This window comes from Triturus cristatus, chromosome 6, assembly GCF_964204655.1.
Source record: "Triturus cristatus chromosome 6, aTriCri1.1, whole genome shotgun sequence".
Taxonomy (NCBI): domain Eukaryota; kingdom Metazoa; phylum Chordata; class Amphibia; order Caudata; family Salamandridae; genus Triturus; species Triturus cristatus.
In genome coordinates, this window is record NC_140589.1 from 1,252,540,883 (window position 1) to 1,252,562,102 (window position 21,220).

At 47.2% G+C, this 21,220-nt stretch overlaps 1 protein-coding gene across 2 annotated transcripts in view; it reads right to left on the reverse strand.

Moving 5' to 3' along the window:
* Nucleotides 1-266: 266 nt before the first annotated feature.
* The window catches only part of FEZ2 (fasciculation and elongation protein zeta 2), a 400,578-nt gene continuing 379,624 nt past the window's right edge, over nt 267-21,220 (reverse strand). For both annotated transcript variants that reach the window (XM_085612191.1, XM_085612192.1), the window contains one exon: nt 267-1,156. In XM_085612191.1, the coding sequence (XP_085468317.1) occupies nt 1,140-1,156 (17 nt within the window). In that variant the 3' untranslated portion in view covers nt 267-1,139. The remainder of the gene's footprint in view (nt 1,157-21,220) is intronic.

A 21,220-nucleotide genomic window follows, 5' to 3' on the forward strand; every position in this document is an offset into this window, starting at 1 on the left:
ACAAAAGTAATAAATGCACAGTGAGCAACAAAAAAATCCATCTATTTAACCAAAATATTACTTAATCTCTAATTTTTTTATAAAAGCGGTGTCTCACATAAAAACTAAAACATTCGCTATACTTGGCATAATTAAAAAGCAGTTGCTTCTCAACCTTTTTTTACTACTCAAGACATATATTATTTTGATTTACTATATCAAAGGTAGCTTTATGTTGCATTTCTTTCTATATCAGGAAAACCCAATAACTTAGCTTTGGAAGAAAATGGTTTACCAATTAGATTTAATGAAGAGGTCAAATGTACTTTCTTAAGTCTAACAAATGCAATTCTTGAGGCAAATATTTGTAATCTGACCACTTGATACAATTCCACCTATCTTATGGTTAATGGAACGCATTTATTAAATGAGTCTACAACATGCATTTCTTTTGTGATAAATCTTTTCCAGCCGTTTAATCGGCGAGACGGAATATCAAGGTATTAAGCTAATTTGTCTCCTATCAGGGCGTAAACCTTACCGGCAACCGTAATAAGCAGCAGAACAAGATCTACAATATTTTCACAGTAAACATATTTTTCGAGTTTTTGCTTTATGTCAGGAAAATACTTTTGTGTTCTTTGAATGAACTTCTTCAGTGCAGTGTAGTGTTAGATACCTTTAAAATATTAACAGAAAGAATAAATACAAAATCTGGCAGCTCAACTGCATGCTACTTAAAACCATAGGTTTCTTATTTACATTCTTTAAATGGGTTTCCTTTACCCTTCCCAGGAAAGGAAGGGGTAAACATTTAGTAACTGTAAAAATAGATTATTCTCCAGCTGAAACAATACTTGTGGTTAAAACTGTACAATCCTTCCATTTTGTTCTACGCTCAAGGACTTTACAATAGCAATCTTAGCACAGACGACCACTGGAGGACAGGGGGCAACGAAGGAGCTCCTTCAACATGCGGAAAAGAAGAATCACATCTCAGACATAGATGGGAACCAAAGCACACACCGCTCTGGCCACAGAGCCAAAAGGAGGATTCACATGATGTTCAAAGTGGCAATGAGTCAAGCCACCAGAAGGAACAAATGTTTTCTCGTCTGAAAGCCTGAAGCGTTGACGCTCTTCGCTCAAAGCCATCCATATTATGTAGGACACAAAACTGAAAAACAAAAATCAAAATGATTAACGTCAATACACTAGTTTGTACAATTAACAAATGGGACAACTTTCTCATGTAAAAGCCAACAGTGTTTATTTAAAGCCTAAAAGCTAAATGGCATCAAGGCGACGCAGACTACTCTGAGCAGGGTAGAGACGGCAACAAATCGGAGAATCTCTTACGCGAATTCCAGTCGACCAGTTACAAAAGGGTTATACTGGATCGAGTCTTAGCATGTGCTCTTTTGGCTTTCGACTACATATTTCAAGCAGACAAAAACATAAAGGAAGTCTACTGGATACATACAAATACCTAATTAAAACCAAGACACTATCAGAAACCGATAATCAGTTCCAATAGTCAATTGGAATCAAATGGAATAAGCCAGTAGCTGGGTTCAGTATGAACCATTTTCAGCTCGAATTTCCACAGAGGCTACAAATGAAAAATGTGATGAGTGTTTTAGAGAGCAGTAGCCATAGGGAATTGCACACTGCCATCAGCGCCAATCAATTACTTTGTGTACTATTCAGATTATGGGGCAAGAGGAAGGAACAGCAGTTTTAAAACAAAGCTTTTTATTTTCATTCGGCTGCTGATTTCTTTCTCGGACACTGCTGAATCTTCTGCCAAAATTCGGAGATGGACTTAAATTTATTCTGCACAGTTTTAGGCAAGTTATTAAGGGCGCTTTTCCATCATTTTCTAAAATGTGTTGATTTACATTTGGGCACAAAATGGCAAAGAACTGAGAATATAATGGAATACATTCATATTTTTGATAGCCAACATCTCCTTAAGAAATTCGATATTCTAAGAACTATGAAAGCAATTTCAAAAGTGATAAAGTTAAAAGACTACATTCAATTCGCAAATGCTTATCCCACACTGCGCATCGTTTCAAAAGTTCACTTGATAATTGCTGCTCGGTTTAGATCGAGTTTCAATTGCCCAATTATAGAAAATCCATTTAGCTGTTCTCTCAGCCTTGTATCACGTGACTCCAACTTCATTTGTGCTCGCTGAGATCACAAATGTCATCAATGAAGCGAAAGGTCACAACAATCTGGGCTCGGGAAGGCTCGGGTCATTCCGTGTCCCTCTAAACATCACCTTCCGTCCAAACGGAACAGGAAGGAACACATACTTTCACTTTTGGGTCAAGACCATTAATATTCGAATGTGAACTTCAAAAACGGTGAGCGGTGCACAGAAAGCGGGACTTTTACAGTGAAGGGAACCAGAAAACGTGACGTCACATAAGGCGTGCTCACATTCAAGGACATACGTACTACTAGGATTAACACAGAAATGAGCGGACCAAAAGGCATGTTTCTAATTTGTTTTCCATGTTGTGCAATAGCGTTGTGTGCTGAGGTCTGTTGCTGCCACCTACTGCTTCACTCATCACTTTCCATACATGTATGTTCTACATAGAGTCAACCAAGCTAGCTGTAAAAAACATAGGCACCAACACGTATGACAAAAATGGATCATGTCAAAACGGAATATAAAATAGGGATTGGCAGGCCTTTAAGTGGAATGAAAAACGTAGAGGGTCATTATAAGGGCCGTGGTCTGTATAATTAAGGGTGTGGCTTAAACCTGTAAACTAAACTTCACATAGCGTGCCACAGTACCCCAACAACTGCAACTGAAACATCCTGACCATTGCTCTATTTGCTGGGCGGAGGTGCCAAGAGCAGGTATTCTGAAGACCTTTTGAATCCATTGACAGCATTTGCAGCGCCAGCCGTGGGCTTCTGATCCTAACTGTGGGCCCCGGCACTTACTGTTTCACAGATTAGGCACGGAGCGTGTGAAACATCAATAGGAATTACATGGATTGCTTTTTGTTTTTTACAGTGTTTTAGACTATTTTTGACAGTAAAATAAGCCGAGGCGGCTCCTCCACAATGGCGGAGGAGTGTCGCCCCACTGGCTCAGAGCCTGCAGCTAACAAATAAAATAATATTTCATTATTTTATTTTTCAGCAGCTGGCTCAGCCAGCGTGCGTAGGGAGGGAAAGGGCGGGACTGGGCCATGGGAGGAGGAGTAGGAGTGGAGTGCACTCTCTAGGTGCGCATGTGTGTTTGGCCGGCCATCTCAGGCCGGCCAAACACACATGCACACTTAGGTTTCTCTAACCCGGCTGTATTCAACAGCCGCGTTAGAGAAACAGCACAGATTCCCTGTTCCTGAGCGAGCGTCTTATCAGCCCACTCAGGCCAATCTACGCGGCTCTCATAGAATGAGAGCAGTGTGGGGATTATACAGGATGTCTGTGAGCCTGTCCTAGTGTCTGCTGGGACCAGGAAGAAGAACGCAACGAGGCACAATGCTGGAGGCCGCCGGCAAGTAAGTCTTCAGGTTTTTTTTTTTATTATTAAACTTCTCCTCCCCTGCACTCCCCCTCCTGCGCACCCCACCACTTTTTGTATATGGCGGACACCACTGAAAATAAGGACATGAATCAACATGGCTCGAAATGGACTCGTTTCAAAGTCCGTTTTTAATTACTACTGGGTCTGAGACCCGGACGAACCCGGCCCAATTAAAGCCTGGGGGTTGGGGACATACATTGCATTCCTCGAACAGAAGCCGTTAACTGCTGTGGTACTGTCTTTTATTTTAATTGCATTTATATAGCACTTACAATCGCTGATGAGGCTTTTTAGAGCTTTATGGCAGGTTGTTGCACTACTGCAACCCAAAGTTAGAGGTTAAACCAGCAGGTTGTTGTATGTTGTTGGTTAGTATTTATCGTGTTCACTAATACATTAATTCCTTGTGCTAGCAGAGCATTTACATGTCTTTGTCTAACAGCATCTGATTACTGAGGTCAGAGAGGTAGAGTCAGCGTAGGGAGGGAACAGGGAGCGATTTTGATAATTCCCAGCAGCATGGGGGCATGTGAGAGAACATTCTAACTCATCATGTGATCTGCTGCAGAAAGATGGAAAAGATCAAGCTGGGGATCTCGCCCTACATCAGATGGCAAATGCTTAAGAACCATCAGCAATCCGGGATCTCCCTAGTCCTTTATAGCATGTGCCACTTGCCAGTGGCGGATCCTCCGCTAAGGCGGAGGAGCGTTGTCCAACTGCTTTTCAGCAGTGTAAAAAAGGAAAAAGAATATAATCATTTTATTTTTCCCTGCTGAGGCAGTTTTGCAGGGCCGGCTGGGCTGCTCTGCTCAAAGCAGTGAGCGGAGTGGCGGGCACTCTCTAAGTGCACATGATGGTTTGGCCAGCTTTCTTGGGCCGGCCAAACAGTCATGTGCACTTAGCATGTTCTCCACTAAGCTGTATTACAGCCTGGGTGACGAACATGCACAGGCTCATAGCCGCGAACCACGTCGCTCAGACCAATTACGACGCTGTTTTTGGGGAGCCTATTTGCTTCCATTCTGGCGGAAAGATGACAGAGCAGACACGCGGTGATTAGGTAGGTTTATTTGTATTTTTCTACACCCCGACATCCCTGATCTGTGCCAGCCGCCACTGGCCACTTCTGTTTCCTTACCCATAGATTCAGGAGCCTTGCCCAGCCAAGATTACTGCACCACACAATCCTTTTCAATTCAGATCTTCCTTTAATTGGTAGCTGGCATAAAGCCAGGAAAGTGGGATGTCTTTGGCCACATTTGACAGCTTTGCATTGGAAAGTCATTCAGCAAGCAGGTAAGTGAAGGCAGGTTCTTCAAAATACAGAGCAACAACGCTGCCCCTGTCTCCCCAGCTCCTCCCAACCGCCTTCCTTGAACTTCAAACCCTGCGACCATGTAACATTCTGGCCTCACATTCCAGCACCCCATAAACACTCCACACACATCACTAAGCCCCTTTTCCATAGTTTATCATTTTTCTGGCTGCAGGATTTTTTTTATAAATTGAAATATTATCAATGTTTCTCCTCTAAGATATGTGCAGAGGCTAATCATGAAGCGTAAGCCCACGAAGACCATGAAAGATGCAGTTGCCACAATTTCAGGAATAAGACGTGTTGCTCACAGTTCAGCATTAGCATGTCTGTCACTGCTTCCTTTCCTGGTACCAGAAGCACTAACTCAAGGGAGGCGAGCATAATACCTGCTTAAACCCCACTGAAGCATAGACAGGTATGAGCTGATGGAGGGGAGGCAATGTGCCACCTTCTTGTATGCACCCCTGTATTTATCTAGCTGTAGGCACATCTATATGGAGCAGAACTAAACTCACCTACTTGCTTCAGTGTAAACCCTCTGCAGGTCAATGTAGGGATGCAGATGATGTGCAGTTCCTATGCCCTTTAACTTGAGGTATAGGGAAGAAAACAAGAGGCCTACGCAGACGTAAATTGGGTAACAGACAAAAAGAAATTCAATTCTACCATGATTCAATAGAGAAATGGAGCTAATCGTTCATATACTGGGATCTATCTTCTTATATCCTGATCTGCCTTCCAGACTTAAACGTTTAAACTTAAAATAAACCATGTTTATGTGCTAGGTGTTGCACAACCAGGATGGAAGACATTTCTTTGCTTTTGAAACCAACAATCAGGCTCCACTGAACATTGCCCGGTGAACAGAGGTTCAAAAACTGGATAGCTTGGAGACTGCATAGTTCTGGCAGTTGAAGAATTGGTGAATCATCTTATGTATTACTGTAAAACTAAACATCCCTGCCTGTTCAAGACGCACCCTATTTCCCTTTTGGGGTTGTGGCTGGTATCAAGTTATTAGTCGTGCATGTTTAGGATCCATCCGCCAATTTGCGGTCCAATTTCTATTTCCTTGGTGCCTGTTGAGGTTTGATATTCTTGTCAGCCCTCACATTGTTCAACCCCACAAAATATAGTATACAATGACAAATCAGAAGCTGTAGAGCTGCCCTTAGCAAACCGTCACAGCAAGTAGTTAATAATGGGCGATGCAAGGCACTTGCTAATTCTAATGCTCAGTCTGGGCATAACTGAGGCTGTCTGAGAAGCATCCCCAGATCATGAAAGCGGTCCAAAAATGTGTTACTGCTGGATGCAGAGCCTATGGGGACTACGCCTGGTTTAGCAAATTGTCATGTTAAATCCATATGTCTCACCTGGTGATACAAAACTGCTGGCACCAGTGACACTACTCTGATGGAAAAACCGCAGGGCCTTTTCATTTTAAAACTGAAGGAATCCCATTTAACCAATCAATCAATTCTTTACTGTGTCAGTTGCAGTGGTCACACAAGCCCTTGCTCACTCTAAAGTGCTTCAGTGTAATTAAAATCGAAGCAATAAGATTGCATTTGTGATAACTGCAAAGTACCAATGTAAACACATTTAAAAATACCGGTCGAAGGGGCGTGGCCAAGATGGCGGTGTAGGAGGACGCGACCTCGGCGAGCTCCTCCGGCCCAGGCCCCTGAGCACCTTATTCACTGCTGATCTCCCCCCATCGTCGCTGGCCGGCGACGGCGGGTGCAGTGGAGAACTAGCGGACCTTGCTGGGAGGAACGTCGGTGCGCCAGAAGGCATCGTTGGCGGACTGTGGAAGCCGAGCCGCGACCTTCGAAGGCTGCGGCCCGACCGGAAGTGCCGTTGGGTCCGCCCTGCGCGTATACTCGAGCCTGAGGCGCCGCGCGGAGGCCGCCGGCGCGGCCTGGAGGGGAGTCGCTGATTGTGGCGCGGAGCGAAAGCGAACGAGGCGGCGAGAAGTTGGGGCCCCGCCAAGAAGAACGGCCGCTTTACGGCCGTGGGTGGGACTGGTGCGGTGCCGAGAACCTCGGGGGCCCTGCCGTCCCACCCGTTGACGCCAAACAGGAGGTGGTGTGTGCCTGGCGGTGCAACTCGGGCCCAGTGGGGTCTCAGAAGCCATTGAAGCGGCTGACCGCAGTGGCCGCGGTGACTTGTTGGCTCCCTGGTTGTGAGCGAGTTGGGGTCCGCTCGGGGAGCTACTTGCGAGGCAGCGTGCTACGGACTGTGGACGCCATTTGGTCTGGATGCTACGCCCCACCGGCCTAGCACTGCGGTGGAGCAGGCAGGAGCTGACGCTCGAGGAGCACGAGGAGGTGGAGAACGGGTGCTGGACTGCACCACAGGAGCGGACGGACGGCCTAACCAGCTAGGGCGGTCACCTAGCGGGTAGCTAGGCGGTGTAGTGTATGCTACTGTCGCTGGTGGGGATTGCGCACTTCCATTCGGCGCCCAAGATGGCCGGCCACAAGGGGAACAGGAAGGGTGATCGCACCCTACCGGAAATGTTGAACAGGAGCACTGCACGGCAAGACCGCGGACAACCCTCCCCAAGTCGGGCTAGCAGTTCACAGGGGGCGAACGGAGGGGAGCCGCCAATTACCAGGTCATTCCTTGAGTCACTTTTTAGCTCCTTACGAGAGGACTTCCAGACTCTCAAGCAGGAAGTGGCGGGGGAGGTGCGAGAGGTCCGGAGAGAGGTTGATGGCCTAGGAGAAAGGGTCTCATCTGTGGAAGAAGCGGGACATGCCCGGGACGAGGAACTCACACAGCTCCAGCAGGAAGTGATCAGGCTCCGGGACCAGCAGATTGATCTACAATCCCATGTGGAGGACCTTGAAAACCGTTCCCGGAGGAACAACATCAGGGTCCGGGGCGTCCCGCTCGGAGAAGAGGGGGAAGATGCGGCCTCCTACCTGCAGGATCTGTTCCGGGAAGTCCTGGGTGAGCCGACAGACTTTACTCTCAGGATCGATAGGGCACACAGAGTGGGCCCACGACGCAGAGCCCCGGCGCCTCCCCCCGATCTTCTGGCCTACCTGCCGGACTATCCCCTGAAGGAACGGATTCTAAGGGTGGCTCGCACTAAGCCCTCCTTGGAGTGCAGAGGCCATAGGGTGGCCCTCTTTCAGGATCTCTCAGTGGTCACCCTACAGAAACCCAAGTCCTTTAAAATTGTGACTGACTTCTTGCGGGAGCATGATATTCAATATTCTTGGGGCCACCCTTTTCGTATTATCTTCCGCTGGAACGGAATACTGCATCAGCTGCGCTCCCTTCAGGACACTTGTACTGTATTGGGCATCACGGCGACTGAAGAAGATGCCCCCACTCCACGCCGTCGCCGGATTACCAGGGATGGCTGGCAATCGGTCCCTGGCCGCAGGTCTTCGACTTCATCAGTGCGACCGGACTCGCCTACTATCCGGGCTGACATGGATAATGCCGTGCGTGAGGTCGCTAGAGAAACGGCGACAGGAGAGGTTGCTTTGACCGTCTTGGACTTCTCCGGGGGGGAGATCGACATCGCTTCTTCTTCTGAGCTGCAGGTTTGGGGGCCTGGGGGGGTGGGGGGGGAGCAGGGGTGGTTTAGTGGCTGGACGTCCACTTTCGAGACTTTTCCATAGACTTGCCTTTTCGGGCCGGCCTTGGACAATGGTTTCCTTGACTCCTTTCTTGGGGGGACGGGGACAGTGTTTTGGGTTTGGAAGGGGTTGTTTTGGGGTGTTGGGGTACCGGGAGGGGTCGTGGGAGTTGGGTGGGGGGGAAGGAGTTGTCCAGTGCGCTGTGCTAGGGTTGGTTGCTTTGCCTGAGTTTTTCCACCTTGTCTTGCTCGGTGACGATGGGGGGGCGCATGGGGAGGTGGAGTGTGGGGTTGGCGGGTGTGTGGTGGAAGACCTGGTCACATTGGGGCTGGCGGTTGGTACTAGGCTGCGCCACGCAGGGGGGAGAGGCTTTGTATACTGTTTTTGGGAGACTGACTTGCGGTTTGAGTTGGGGGGAGGGTGCCCGACTACTATGATCGCCGCGCAGGACACTTGCGCCTTTCCACACATTTCCTACTATGCCTCCTCATACCTTTAAGATCGTGACCTTGAATGTCAGGGGTCTGAACAATCCCGTTAAGCGGCGAGCGGTGCTTTCCCTGTTAGAAAACGCCCAAGCGGACATATGCCTCCTTCAGGAAACCCACCTGTTACCACAGGACACACATAGGCTACGCTCTTGTAAATTTCCGACGCAGTTCTTCTCTTTCGGTACTACCAAGACGGCCGGGGTGGCGATCCTAGTGGCTCGACATTTCAGGGGGGAGCACATCCACAAATTAGCAGAAATTAAGGGGAGGATGTTGGCACATAGGTTTCGGGTGGGGGGCATTACATTCACGATAGGCTCCCTTTATAGTCCCAATGATAAACAGGAGCGGTTCTTGCAGTCTGCGGTGGAAGAGATTTCGGCCTCGCTGGATAGGCATGTTATCCTCGGGGGTGACCTTAACATGGTCTTTGATTCGGTTGTCGACAGGTCGGCGCAGCGCTCCCCGCAGGTCGGGGAATTCTCGGCTGGTTGTAAGGCCAGACTTGCGGAGGTGGACCTCCAGGACCTCTGGCGTCATACGCACCCCGTAGACAGGGATTACTCCTACTACTCCCACGCGCACAAGACTTACGCGAGGCTTGATCACCTCCTGGTCACCTCACCGGTGCAGGCCCTGGCGTCTGCCGTGGACATAGGGGTTATTTCCTTGTCGGATCATGCCCCTGTTGCGGCCTCCTTTTGCGTGCCACCGTCTGCCGCCCCGGCGAGGGTCTGGCGCCTCCGGGATACTCTGCTCCACAGGAAAACGGTAACGGACCGTATTGAGCAGGTACTTAGTGATTATTTGGCACACTATGATAACGCAGACACCACCAGAGCCACCCAGTGGGCGGCTTTGAAGGCGGTCCTCCGGGGGGAGTTCTTGTCAATCTCCGCGGCCGAAAATAGGGAGCGCAAGATAAAGAGGGATGAGCTTACTGACAGAGTCCGGGAACTGGAGTTGATCCACCGCAGAACTGGGGCTCCGAGGATTTGGCGGCAGCTTAAAGAAGCAAGGAAACTTCTTGCCGCCTTAGATGTGGATCGGGCGGAATATGCGGCCCTCCGACTGCGCCACGCTTTTTATACTGGGGGGGATCGCTGTGGCAAACTTTTGGCCAATAGACTCCGGGCCACTAGGCAGAGCCAGTTGGTGAAAGAACTCTCTGACCCCACAGGCGGTGCAGTAACAGACGATGCCTGCATCTCGGCCGCGTTCCGAGGGTTCTATGGAAACCTCTACGCGGGTGACCCGCCGGATGTACCGGCTATGACCTCCTACCTGGACTCAGTCACTCTGCCCTCCTTGGACCCCCTACAGGCGGACCATCTGAACAGGGCCATTAGCATAGAGGAAGTAGTGACAGCCATTGCCAGACTTAAGCACGGCAAAGCACCAGGTCCCGATGGCTACTCGGCCCTCTTCTATAAGACGTTCTGCGGGTCGTTAGCCCCAATCCTCACTCGCCTCTTCAACTCTTTCGCGGAACCTGGAGCCATCTCGCCTGACCTCCTGCGGGCTTCCGTCACGGTCATCCCCAAACCGGGGAAAGATCCTAAACACTGTGGATCTTATAGGCCGATATCTCTCCTGAATGTCGACCTGGAACTCTATACTGGGATTTTGGCACGCCGCCTGGCGCTCCATCTACCCGGCCTTCTCGACCCGGATCAGGCGGGTTTCGTTCCGGGGCAGCAGACGGTGGATAATACAAAACGGGTGGTCCACCTGCTGGAAAAGGCTTCCCGGATTCCGGGTGAGAGGATGATGCTCGCGGTTGACGCAGAAAAGGCGTTTGATCGCGTGCATTGGCCCTTCTTGGAACAAGTGCTGGTGAAGGCGGGTATTGGAGAACGGTTTCGCACGATGATACTCAACTGCTATAAGGAGCCCTCCGCGGTGGTCCGGGTTAACGGCCACACCTCCGCGGCCTTCCCCATCGAGAGAGGCACCAGGCAGGGCTGTCCACTTTCGCCCTTGCTCTTTGCTCTCTACATGGAGCCGCTCGCTCAAAGGGTGCGGACGCGGCCGGCAGTGGAGGGGATACGGATGGGGGGATTTACCCATGCGGTCAGTCTCTACGCTGATGATGTCATCTTCACATTGGCTACACCCCGGACATCACTTCCGGCCTGTATGGAAGAACTGGCAGCGTTTGGCACGGTCTCGGGCTTTAAAGTAAATATGGGGAAGTCGGTGGCTTTGGATATCTCCCTGGCGCCTGATACTAAGGCATATTTGCAGAACAGGTTCCCGTTACTTTGGTCCTCAGAGGCGATACCATATTTAGGGATTCAGATTGCCCCTACGTTGCCAGCCATGGTCTCAGCCAACTACTTGGCCTTGGGTGCCAAGATCAAGGACGAGCTAGGCCGCTGGAATCGCGGCATTCTTGCCTGGTTGGGTAGGATTGCTGCCGTCAAGATGATGATTTTGCCACAAGTGCTCTACTTATTCAGGGCCCTGCCGCTGCTGCCGCCGAAGGGGTGGATACAGCAGTTGCAGTCGGACGTAGCCCGTTTCATTTGGCAGGGGAAAAAGCCTAGGTTACGCAGGACCCTCTCCCATTTGTCTCCTGACGCTGGAGGCCTAGGTATTCCCGACTTCCGTAAATACTTTCAGGCAAAACAATTGCGGTACTTGGTCGAATGGTGCAGGTGGGAGTCGGATAAGCATTGGCTTTTCCAGGACCAAGCGGTGGCGGGGCGGCCTCTGCAGGAGATACCGTTCCTGCACCGGTCCCACCGGCCTAAAAATCTCTACGCCTCTTTCATTACTAGGGTACCTTTGCGGGTCTGGGATGCGACCTCCCTTAGATATGAACTCACCACATTTCCTTCGCCGCTTTCGCCGCTAGTGGATAATCCTGCCTTCACCCCTGGGATGGAGAAGGGAGCCTATACACATTGGCGGCAGGCAGGATGCAGAGCATTATGTCACCTGTATGGCCCCGAGGGTGTCATCCCGTTCACACAATTTCGGCTGGAATTCTCACTCCCCGAAACGGAGAGACACCGTTATATGCAGGTTCGGCATTGGGCCCTCCAGCCACAGGTGAGGGATGTGGCGGATAGGAGGCTCTCACCGTGTGAGAGATGGCTGTTGACCCGTACATCGGACTCGAAATTAATCTCGGACCTGTATAAGTTTTTGCAACTACCTTCAACACACTTCCACAATCCAGGGAGGGTTCGATGGGAACGGGAGCTTGGGAGGACACTGAGCCCCAAGGACTGGGACCACATATCTTATAGGGCGCGCCACTCAGCATATCATATGGGCCTCACTGATACTTTTACTAAAGTGTCCACTTACTGGTATTATACGCCTGAGCGGATCCATGAGTTCGACCATAGTAAGACAGACACATGCTGGCGGGGGTGCGGACAACGGGGTACACTCACGCACATTCTCTGGGACTGTCCTCTCTTAACTGGCTACTGGAAGGAAGTGCTGCATGAAATTGATTCTCATTTCGGCATAGAGCTCCCGCGCTTCCCGGCATATACCCTGCTAGGACTCCCAAACGATCTAATGTATCCCCTTAAGTCCAGAAGAGGCAGGCAGATCGCCATTGCACTCGGCTCTGCCGTTCAGAATATCTTGATATACTGGCGTACTGACACAGTATCCACGATAACGGGCTGGCTCCACAGACTTTGGCACGTGCTGGGTATGGAGAAATTGTCTTTGGTGGTGGCTGGGGATGTAACGCAATTTAATGAGCTGTGGCAACCATTCCACTCTCTGCTGCTCACAGAGTTCCGGGAGCTCACCTGCCCGAGGTACCTTCGCCTCCTGCGGCTTATGAGCCAGCCAGCGCCAGACCAGTGAGAGGGATGAGACCCTCCTCCCCAATTACCTATAGCTTTGGGAGATAGGCTGTATGCTAGTAGCGCACTGGACAGTGGGTGGGGTGGGTGGGGGGGGGGGGAGTTGGGTGGGGCATTGGGACGTTGGGGTGGCGGGGGACGTTTGTACTAAAATGTTGTGTCATGCCGGACTTTCGCTCCTTTTCATTTGCCGATCTTATACTGCTGTATATGAGTCTGGATGTGTCACGCTGAATAAAATACTTTAAACATAAAAATACCGGTCAATGATCATGATACGCAAGTACATTTTAGCTGAGTGGCCATCAGGCGATATTATGCAGACAATGATCATCACAGGGAGCTATGTTTTTCCTCAGACCTTATTGCTTTTTCATAAAATATCAAACATTTAATAATTTTGTACAACTGAGCTGAGCGTCTATTGGGTCAAGATTCTTGATTATGGCTGATCTGCAAGAGCGAATTCCCCTATTATTAAAAGCATTTTTCAATATTAAAACCCGAGTAGATTTTTAAAAGGTACATAAATAGATCAACTGATTAATGTCTTGCTCTGCTGCACCACATAAGCTGCATGTACTGGGACCACTATATTCCCAGATTGTTTGTTCAGCCAAGGTTGGCAGCAAGCCAAACCGAGTGGCCATTAGATTTAAAGAATCTGTTGTGTTCAGGTATGCAGTCATCTCGCTGTAGTATAGGAACCATCCAGGCATGCGACCAATTGGCTAGTTTGCTTTTTTCCTACAGTATTGAGTGCATTTTGCCTGTTTTGATTACCAACTGGCGAGAAACTGGGAAAGAAAGTTTGTGAGCCGAAAGTTCTGTTATGTTTGTTGCCTGAAGTGCTGGTTTTAGATATATGGGAAAAGTAGCACACCGAGTTAGAACAGAATTGGAACAGTAATAATGTTCTGCGTGCAGCCTGGGTATCGCTGACTGATCCACCAGCGTATGCGTTCCGATGGAACCGCATACGGAAACTTTCCACACTCGTCACATTGATCGTCTTTGACCGTGGCGATGCAATTTTCCCTGACAAAGGGAACATTCATCATAACCTTGTTGATCTATCTTTGGATCAAACTCCCCCTTGGGAGTCCAGCAGTGCAACCGGGGGACGTTTCCCGAGAGGATAACGCTCTTCATTTTTAGATATATCCCATAGATAGAATGGGGATTCAAATTTTGTATAACTTTTTAATTGTAGCATATCTTCTCCCATGTATCTCATATCTCACAATGGGAGACAAAGTAGTAAGCTGTTCCCAGTTTTCAGCAGATGACATGATTTACATGGAAATCACCTCCTTGAAATATTCTATGTACTACTTCAGCGCATTAAGATTCCACAACACCCTTATTATACTTTAGTTTGATAAAATTCAAAGACTAGAACCTCAAGTCCCTTTGGGCACTATGTCAGGGTCATTGTTTCACACGAGTTTCGGGTTTCCTAAATAGCATCCCAAAACTACTCCTGAAGCAGATGAGAGGGCTGCATGAGGGTCTAATAAAAACTGAAGTTTGAAATCATCCTTGCTAAAGGAGTACGAGTACGATGGAGGAACAAGATCAACATATTGGTAAATAAAGCAAAAAGAGGCTCTGACTCCAACAAAGGTGGCGTTCTACTTGAATAACAGGTCCCTCGGTGGTGCAAACTACCCCAGAACCAGAGGGGACCATGAGATTAATGTTGATTCTGATCAGCATTCTTGACTGAAAAGATAGGACTCAAAACTTAAACGCTATTCAGTCTCTATGGGTAGACATAAATTACTGCAAGAAGCATGTCCGTTATGCCTCTCAAGCCTACAATGGTCCAGAATCGAGAAGCGTCTGCTTTTAAGAGAAGTTTGGAGACTTTATTCTGTGCATCCGAATTGAGGTGCAAAGACTTCGTTACCAGCGGTCTGATGTCTCAAGGGCAGTGTAACCATTACTGACTGATTGGGAAACGAGGCACAGGCAGTCGATTCCACATTCATCTGTAATTTGTGCTCATATTTTTGCACTCAACAGGAATTAAGATGGGCTTCATTGGTATCTTCCGTGACTAGTAAAGAATAAAACCGTGATGGATAGAGCCAGCCTTTTCGGAAATCCCTTTGGCCATAAGAGGATACATCAGAGATCAATATGTATAGCCATCCCTATGACTGAGAAGGCTAAAAGAGAAAAAGAAAAATTGCTGCCCCCAAATCAGTCAAAAGAGGGGGCCTCTCAAGTTGCTGCCACTGGAATAAGCGGAGGCTGCACCTGGGCCACTAAGTCAGGGTGCTTAAAAAGTAACTTCACCAACTGCTCTTTGATTGTTGAACAAGTCTGCCAGTGAGGTCAAGCTAGACTACAAAATGGCGTGGAATATATAGAATGTATGTATTGTCATTGCTGGACTTGGCCTTTTCTGCATGGTCATTCTCAAGTTTTTTGCCTTTACACGCCTGTTTTCTAAACCAGTCTTTGATGGCTTTTAGGCCTATGTGCCCTTCACCATTGCTAACGTGCTTGTGCTGTCTCCTTTAAACATGGTAAAATTGGTTTACAGCCAATTGGCACATTTCATTTACCTACAAGTCCCTAGTAAGTGGTGCCACGTGTACTCTAGCAAAAAGAACAGATGATGGATGGAATGCTAAATTAATCAAACATTCACCCCCAGTCACAGATCTGGGTTAAATCAATAGTTTTTTTGCACGCCACACTATTCCGGTTTACAACCAGCCATATGCAAATCAGCATTGACCCTGTTCCCCATGGGAACTGACCAGTCCGAACTTCCAGGGCAAATCTTCTCTGGACCAGAAACAAGCATCCTGGGACCGGTTTCGGGGTAACACCCCTCATCAGCCAGGCCTGCAGATTAAATGCTACTAGTGGGCCTGTAGCACCTATTTTTGCCACCCACTTAAGTTGCCTTGTAAACATGTCTCTGGCCTGTCATTGCAGCTTGTGTATGCAGTTTCAAACTGCCATTTCGACCTAGCAAAATTTACCTTTTTCCAGGTCGAAACCATCCTTTTTAATGCCTATCAATCACCTTTATGGTACGCCCTAACCAGCCCAAATGGGTGGATGCAGTGTATTGAAAAAGCTGGACATGTACTTTTAACATTTAGATGTTCTGGTAGTGAAAAACCCCTAAATTCGTTTTTCACTACTGCAAGGCCTACCTCTCCCATAGGATAACATTAGGTTCCCCTATTACATTTACTTAAGTGAACTATAATTTAAACATTTTTTAAAGGTAAAGATGTATTTTAAGTCAAAATTCTGAAAATACCACTTTTAGGAAGTTGGTGTTTTCTTGTCCCAACCATTTGGCGCCTGCAGCCTGTTTCTGGGGCACATGATTGGCAGCTGGACTTTGTTTATTGCTCCCAGACAACCACACAATAGAGGGATTAGCTGTGCCTAGATAAACCATCAACTGGCAGGATGGGGGAGGGGGGCAAAACAGGGCACAGCCCCTCTTGCAACTAAATAGGCTGTGCCCTGCCTTCACACAAAGGGCTTGTCCCCACTGCATTGTTCATGCAGCTAGCTTGGGGTTAGGGGAGGTAGGAAACGTCAAGAACTTCAAAGCAAATACTCTAGAAATGTCCCTTTGTTCAATGTTGGCATCAGGTATAAATATTGGACCCTCAGACCAAACTCTTCAGTACACCTCTGGCTCTGTGGAAAACCGAGAGAGACTGCAAAGCTGCTCTGCAAGGACTGCTACTCTGTTGCCCCGCTACCTTAGTGAAAGGACTTGACCTGCACGCTGAACCCAGGTCCAACAGAGTGAGGGCTAGTAGCCTCAGGGTCAGAAAAGGCTCCAACTACTTTGAATCCAGCACCTTGACGGTCTGCTGTGAGTTAACCCCCCCCCCCCCCCCAAAGTGGTGTCAGCTCAGTCCTGGACCCTCAGAAGTGGGCATGAAGGTGCTCTGGCAGCCCAGCTGTGGTAGGGTGAAAAAGAACGGACGCAGCAGGATGCATCTCCTCACAGCCACTTTAGAACTGCCACAGTGCGCCGCATCACTGATGCTGAACCTCACATCGCAGCTTGAAGACTCCACAAACCGCTACTGTGCGACACAAGGCCTCCACATTGCAAGCCCCTCCCCAGTGGCATCCTCGATAACGACGCGGGACTCTGCATAACAGCTCCACAGTTCTTTGAAACCACTGGTATGCAATTCATCTTTGGTGCAGGAATTTCAATTGCAAGCCCCATGTCAACGGCATCCTCAACAATTACGTAAGACTCTGCATCGCAGCCCCACAGCTCGTCGGAACAACCGCTGTCAGACGCATTCTTGACGCAGATTCTCGCAACATTCAGTAAACCAGGATATATGGCACTTTTGTTCAGCAAGCCTAACTTGGTCCCTGTATCCGGCCTCCACTCCATCGTAGTCGGCCTGAACTTGTGACTTTGTCCCACTCTGGCGCAACCGGATAAACACAGTGCCACTTTGTGCTCATAGGCAGTATTTTTACGTAAAACTTTGATAATTGCATATCTCCAGTTGTACCGATTGGATTTTCGTTTTGGTGTAAAATAATTTATTACATCTTACTCTATTTTTCTAAATTGGTGCTAAGCTACCGAAGAGTTAAGCACAGGTTAATTTGGGGTTACTTGTGACTTCACACTGACAGAGATTTTGGTTGCGGATTGAGTAGGGCTTCACCACCCTAAACCAGTAACCCAATTTCCAACAGTCATTTCCTAATCACATGTCAAAGAGTGAACTGTAGTGCAGAGGACAACAATAACATGATCTAGGGCTTTGATCCTTCTTGAGAGCAAGAAACAACCACCACAAAAACTCTCAAAATGTATCTGCCTGGAGGGGGCTGCACATACAAAAAAATGGAAGTAGGTATTTGTGTTTTATTCAGGGTGAGACGTCTACCGTGTAGACTACCATCAAATCAAATTAAATCTATAATTGACTGTTTCTACCCTAAGGCCATACAAATAGCACGAGACACTAAAACTAGAAAGTTTCTAAAAAAATATAGATCTAGGCAAAAGTGCCAAACTGCAAGTTAAAAGAAGTGTGATGCGTGAATTTCAATTAGTGTTTATCACACTGGCAAAGTCTTTAGATGCTTGAAAATTAGGGATGCATTTCAGATTAGACAGTTTCCATACTTGAAAACAATAAGCAGTGCAGATATTTGAAAGTGCATGCTAGACAGCGAACCATGAGGATTACAATTAAAGTCATTGGTGCAGTCAGATTCTTTGTATACTTAAGTGGTAACACGGCGGGATTGCTCAAGAAATTTTTCATGCCCAGCTAATGTAAAGGACAACCCTCCAAAGCAGGAGATCTATATCAGTTCGAAGGCAGAGAGACAAAACCTCTCTGCAACTCATGGTGTACTGAATTAGAAACAGCTGCCTTCTTATCTCCAACGTGCAAGCACATTAAAGCATGAAAGGTAGGACAGTCTCTTGACCACCCAGCTTACAAGTGCATTGGCCTGCTTTGGTAGAGCCATGAGTACCATTGCTGGTAAGATACCCAGTCGTAATTTCGAGTCCAGTTTGCCTCGCGACTGAACCAGGGTGCCTAGATATGGTTGGTACATGAATGACGGTTTGAGATCAATGTACACCTTTACTAAGCTGCCTCCCTTTAGTGTCCATTGACCTCTGGTGTATTTCAAGTGTATTCTCTTTAATGTTCTGAGACAATGCGCTAGAGTTGGAATCATGGAAGCCTATATTTTTTAATGGGGGAAGAAATAGGGTACAACCACGACAGGTTAGTTGAGCCTTTAACAGAGATGGTATCCAGAAGGGCCACTTTGTAGCTTGTTGCCTTCTTGTTGGTCCACAGTCTAATCCAATATCAGATAGGGTTGATGGAAATTAAGGATTCTGTCCCCGCGAATCCCAGCTCGGCCATTGGTGTTCCATATATTAACTGGCGTAAAAATTTGTTCCACGTCACTTACAGCCTCCAGCAGGGCTTACACCACCATAGTTCCGCCCCCTAAGAAGCCGTTGGCAAGGCTTTGGGTTTGTAAATGCTAATGACTGGTTCAGGAACTTTCCTTCAATCTTCTTAGTGGAGTGTAAAATGGCAGCCATGCATTGGCTCATCGTGGTTTGACTCTGGGTAACCTGAACTAGCCAGGACAGGTTTTCATCAAATAGTATGCCCAGGTAGTCATTTATTCAGAAAGTCGCTCTTAATTTATTTCTAGTTTTCATGGCCATAAATTTAGTTTTAGCAATATTTTATTAGTACAATAATAGTCAGCAACCAGGAGTAATTGATGCATTCGTTGTTTTGTCTGTGATAAAATGACTGTCATCGGCAAAGAGTAGCATTGGCAGTCTGACACCTCCAATTTTCAAGAAATCAAGCTCCAAACCTGTAAGGATTTTGCTCATATCAGTTTAATCTACCATCACACAAGTGGTCTATGCCAGTGATGTCAAAACTGTAAATTGCAATATTTAAGCAACAGCTAGGGTAGAAATAAACTCTGACCTGATAATTCCAATGAAAAATGGGTTGTAATTTTTTTCAGAGTTATAAAATGCCGTCCTTGAAGCCAGCATAGGGCTCTGACAGATCAAAATACTCTAACACCCTTTTCACGTTCTCTATTTCCTCCATGGGATTTACTATAAACGAGAAATATTTCGGAATTGTCCATTACAAGAACAGCAACCAATACTGTTTAATCAGCTTGGCTAAGAGACAGCGCCACAGTACTGGTTACAACTCTTGCCACTGGGTTTCTTTCACTGCCCTTTATTAATGAAAAAGGGAAGAAAGCTCTGGGAGCAAGCGGAACTGAGCCACACTAACTTTAAAGAGTTAAGGACTGGCATTGGTTGCTTCATGGATGATGGGTAAGTTAGTGGTATTAGGCTTCGTGAATGACTCTGTGGAATGTGAAGGAAACAAGCCAACAATCTAGGAACTAGTGAGTTCACTGATGCCATAACACCCAGATATTAAGGAAAATACCAAACAAGCAAATTACCCTTTCTAAGATAAGTAACTGCAGAGAAAGACCAAGCTGGAGACTGGTTCACTTCACTATCCAATCAGAACACTCCTTCAAGTCATGTGATACACAAAAGGTTGGTCTTATGCACCATGCTTCCGTGTCTGATACCAAATAAACCTTCCCACAGAAAATTCTAACTTTTGAGGATCAAGTACATGAACATCCCCGAAAGAAGCGATGACTCATCTTGGTGATTTCTTTGTACCATCAAAATAACCAGAAACTAAAAGATGGCAATGCCTTAGGAAAGAAAAAAGACACACAATTGATGGATGGAATGCAGAACAAATCATAACATTCACCCCCATTCAAGAGATCTGGATTGAATCCATCATTCTTTTGCTCACCATGCCATCCCAGTTTAGATCTGGCCATATGCAAATCAGTCTTGACCCTGTGCCTCATGGGAACAGTCCAGCCCGAACTGCCAAGCCAGGTCCTCCCTGGACCGTAAACAAGCATCCTAATGCCTTAGGAAAGACACACCCATTAAGGATCAACCACAAAACAAAACTGAACACTACATTTGATTTTTGTGCACTTATCAGCATTTTAGGTAGCACAAAGGAACGGTGTTCCCAAACCTAGGCCTTGGCACCAGTCCCTAATGGTATTTCAGAAATAAATGGAGGTTTGAAAGGTGCACAGTATCAAAGGGTGCAGGATGATCTCACTATGCATCCTGAAATCATACATTTGTAAAGTTGGAGGGTCAGTTTCTGGTAGGGCCATGGGGAAAAACGACCCCAGTAGTTGGGAGTGGAAAGGAAATGCCCCAAAGGGTAATTTCAACGTTAAAAGAGTACTATCATTTCATTCAAGTGATCCACATAGCATAAAGACCACAGAAAATGTCATTGTGTTTTCTTTTTCAATACCAACCTGTTAATTCAAAAAACCAAACTTCTAGATTTGCATCTATGTTTGGTGTAACTTTTTCTAATGTCTATGTTTTCTAAAAGCTTCCAAGAGCTGCAACTGTCGCAGATCTACAGTAGTATTCCTGGAAAACGTCTGTAAATTCGCACGTACGTCAATGCAAAACCCTTTCTGCAAGCATATTTACACAGCTGTGCAATGCATGCAAATGTGGCTTTGAGTTTGCGTAAGTGCACTTTAATTTTTTCCCTTCAAGGCATTATTATATTTCTGCGTGGAGAAGCCACCAATTTTCGGGATGTTCCTTTCCCATACTCACCTCAGAAGTGGATTTACTCCTACCCTTGACAAACAAAAAATTGCAGATTGTAAATGGGCCGTGAAGATTTACTACCGTGCAAAATTAAACCATACCAGAGTAGTATTAAGCAGGACTAAATATTTTAACATATGTGAAAGCTCCTTAGGTGACAATAAAATGATTTCGCATTCATGAAAAAGGCTGTTTGCGC